The sequence below is a fragment of the Limulus polyphemus genome, unplaced genomic scaffold, assembly GCF_000517525.1.
Source record: "Limulus polyphemus unplaced genomic scaffold, Limulus_polyphemus-2.1.2 Scaffold6822, whole genome shotgun sequence".
NCBI lineage: Eukaryota > Metazoa > Arthropoda > Merostomata > Xiphosura > Limulidae > Limulus > Limulus polyphemus.
The window spans coordinates 35,223-39,354 of record NW_013672432.1 but is presented as its reverse complement, the minus strand read 5'-3'; the positions used below and the strand labels follow the sequence as shown (position 1 = coordinate 39,354).

The 4,132-nt window shown below is 35.6% G+C and overlaps 1 protein-coding gene across 1 annotated transcript in view; it reads left to right on the top strand.

Annotated features, from left to right (window-relative positions):
• The window catches only part of LOC106474104 (little elongation complex subunit 2-like), a gene marked incomplete at its 5' end in the record, with an annotated part of 8,511 nt that extends 6,076 nt beyond the window's left edge, over positions 1-2,435 (top strand). Inside the window, one exon of the mRNA XM_013934795.2 lies at positions 2,005-2,435. Coding sequence (XP_013790249.1) covers positions 2,005-2,075 — 71 coding nt within the window. The remainder of the gene's footprint in view (positions 1-2,004) is intronic.
• Positions 2,436-4,132: the final 1,697 nt, after the last annotated feature.

Below are 4,132 nucleotides of genomic sequence, written 5' to 3'. Positions count from 1 at the left end.
CAACAACAATATACGGTCTTCACACTTTGTAAGCACTATCAACAACAATATACGGTCTTCACACTTTGTAAGCACTATCAACAACAATATACGGTCTTCACACTTTGTAAGCACTATCAACAACAATATACGGTCTTCACACTTTGTAAGCACTATCAATAACAATATACGGTCTTCACACTTTGTTAGCACTATCAACAACAATATACGGTCTTCACACTTTGTAAGCACTATCAACAACAATATACGGTCTTCACACTTTGTTAGCACTATCAACAACAATATGTTATATATTTGTAACAATAGAATACACTGTTTCTGGTTTTTTGAAATACAAATGTATTTTGAGTTGGGCTTTTATTATTTTTTAAATATTTAAATAAAGATATTTTATTCTGTGTCAGAAGACGTTAGAGACTTCTTGATTTCTCCTTATTTAAGATCGTTTCCTCGTCACTTGGTTTACAATGATTTTCTTTGTGAAACTATTTAAACTACCACTAGATGGCGCTACGAGATTTTTATTGATATTTTAGCCTACTAGGTAGGAATTAAGATATCATCCTGTATGGAGATCGGCCGCATATTTATTTGTTTTAATTCGTTTCGACATGTAAACCTAGTGTCAAGTTCCACAGATCAATTCTCAATGCAACATGGTAAACAAGTTTACACATACAACCAAGTGAATAATATTAATTCCCAAAATGTCGCGAAATAATAGTTTTTATGAAGACGTGTGTGTTAAATTTTTTTCTTCCTTAACGATCCCCGATCATGACATTTATGTATACGATGTTCAAGCATCATCCCAGTTGTTTCCTGGGAGAGTTTGTTGGCCGTCAACTTGGTGAGCCCCCCCCCCGGGGGATCTGTGAACTCGTCAACTTGCTAAATCCCATGGGGAGTCTGTGAACTCGTCAACTTGCTAAATCTCGTGGGGAGTCTGTGAACTCGTCAACTTGCTAAACCTCGTGGGGAGACTATGAACTCGTCAACTTGCTAAACCTCGTGGGGAGTCTGTGAACTCGTCAACTTGCTGAACCGGGGGGGGGGATCCGTGAACTCGTCAGTTTCCAGAATCCCGGGTAGTTGATCGTTCACAAAACGTTGTGATAACGTCATTAATTTCGTCTGAATTCCTTCGTCCCCATTGAATTGCGTGTGTTGGTCAGCGCCGTGTACCACTGTCCGTGTTTTTGGTTAATTGCTTGTTCTGCTCTAAATACTTGGCTTCGTTTGTTCTTTTCTTTAATGATACACCCAACCAGCCTGTGGAAAGCGAAAGGACTTCTTACAACATTGGGAAAGTAAAATAGATGATTAGGTTTTTACACGTTATTATAAAAATCGGGATTCAGTCGAGCTTGAACGGATGGTTATTACACGCGGAGCTGATGTAATAATAAAGTAATAAAAAACTTGATGTAAAAACCTTATTCCTTGCCGTTGTTACACGCGAGGCTTAAAGCACGTGACTTTACTGATGACCATTCCGAGGTCTTTCTCTAGTAGATCTTTAACTTAGCATTAATAATTTATTTGCTATCAGTTACCAAGCAGTAATTTGTTGGAGACAAAGGATGAATCTGATATGCTGTTTCTACACATCATTGATTTCAAATCCGCAATGGACCAATTAAGAAGAATTAAGAACAGCTCAAGTTTACGTGACTTTTATCACAGATCTTAGGCCTACTTGTTTGTAATGCTGAGTAAAGTATTAAAATGTTGCAAGATAACCGAACAATGTTGATTAGTGTATTGTCGACTTGAATTAATTAGATGCATTAAGCATTGTTGAGTGTTGAGAAATGAATCTTATTGTTGACAGCCGAGAAAAATAACATTCTACCTGTTTACTTGCCAACTTTGTTTGTGATATGTGGTTCGATATTGTTCCAAAAGTTTACACTTATAATTTGTATTATTTTGTTGTTCTTTAAATCTGTTCTGTGTTTTTTTTTTAATTAATACACAAAAAATTATCTTTTTTTTTTTCAGCAACTTCAGTATATCAGATGCGTTCCGTTCAGAAGAAAAAGACCAAGGCATTATTTAAGAAGTCGCGCTGAGACGGACGGAGTTTTCGGGTGTGAAAATAGTTTACAGTAATTTATTTCGGGTGTCAAAATAAAATTTCGAACTTCAAGATGTTCCAAAAATGCCCATTAAAACTTTGTTTATATATTTTTTCTCTGGTTAACTAAAGATTTAGATTTAACACCTTGAAATACAAAATATAACTTGTACGTCATAATTTTTGTAAAAGTTCTCGAGAGAAAGATTATACAGTACACCCTCAAACTGCACGAATAGTCTTGCTGGGAACTAATGTTGATAACAGTATTTGAAACTATCAGTATGTGAAACCGTATCTGATAGACATTGTAAAGTAAATAAAGAATTTCCTGTAAGAGGAACATAAGACGGCATACCGTGTTTATGTCCCTTTATAAATGATATATTATCAATAGCGTTTCGATCAAGACTGCTTGTTATATGACCAGCTGATTTGATGAGTAATGGTATTGGACGAAAAGCCTCTTCGGCAGTCAGCGCACAAGAGGTGCTATCCAGATGCCCTTTTTGTACTGGAAACCCGTTTAGGGTTAGCAGAGGAAGATTTTTTTTTAAACGTTACTATCAGTAGTGTCACACAAGCCACCGATATAATAACAATTAACAATAACCTTTTAATAACACCTCAGACGAAAAAATATATTCTTATTCGTCCCCAACGTATACACGTTGTGTTAGTGTTATGTGTTGACGTTTATACGTACGGTATATAAATAAAACTTTATATCACAGTTAAGTGGAACTTAACGCTATGAATTATGGGAATGTGCATGTCATATATCTTAATGACGATTCTGTAACCTCCTGTGTAGGCGAAGTACTTTCCCACAAAGTAGCTGAGAAAATTCATCACTTCTGTTAACCCTAATGGCGTATTTAATAAATAAAACACTTACAGCTAGAAGACCATTTGTTAAAGTAATTCAGACGAATGGACACATTTTTTGTGTTTTATTATCAGGTTTTGGAAGACCGAGTGTCCACTTCTTTTTATTTTCTGATAATATTTGGTTTTATTTATAAAGTTTCTTAACCAAGATCTCTGATAGGGGTTTAATCTGCGTAATAATTTACTGATTTATTCGGAGGAACAAAGTTCAATGTTATTGTTTGTAAGTAATGATCAAAACGGAATTATTTACAAAAAGAATCTTGAATATTTTGATTAATTACTTTAATGAAAATTGTGACCAATTACTAAATAATGCGCCATTACTTTTTGTTAATTTCATTTGTTTATTTCTTAGCGCCAAGTCATACAGTGGCGCCCCCAGTGGTACAGTGGTGATTCTGTGGACTTATAACGCTAGAAACCGGGTTTAGATACCCGTGGTTGGCAGAGCACGGATAGCCCAATATGTAGCTTTGTGCTTAATTCCAAATAAACCATACATTGGTGTAACTGCGCACTGTTCACCGCGTGGAATCGAACCCCAAGTTGTAAGTTTGTAAACTTACCGCTGACCTACCAGGAGACATTTTCTTTTTAAGCGTTCTTGTATCTTGGGTTTAAGCTTTCATATTCTAGCTTTGAAAGTTTAATTACAAGAATATCAATACGATAGTCAAAGGAAACAACATTCTATTAAGCCTTACATTCTGTACAACCATGAATCATGTGTAACCCAAAACTTACCTCGTGGATGTTTGTTTTTATCACCGTCTTTAGCTTCTTGTTTAGATTAGATACGTAGCAAAGGAATGCCACATTTACTGGTAATTATCTCTAAAGAAGTTGTTTCGGCACTTCACTGGTTCCAATACAAAACGAATTGGTATTGTCGTTGTTCAAGGAGTTTTGGATTGACAAATTCCGAGACTTGTAACTCAAGACTTTTGTAACGCATGAGATAGAGTTATTGACAAATTCCGAGACTTGTAACTCAAGACTTTTGTAACGCATGAGATAGGGTTATTGACAAATTCCGAGACTTGTAACTCAAGACTTTTGTAACGCATGAGATAGAGTTATTGACAAATTCCGAGACTTGTAACTCAAGACTTTTGTAACGCATGAGATAGGGTTATTGACAAATTCCGAGACTTGTAA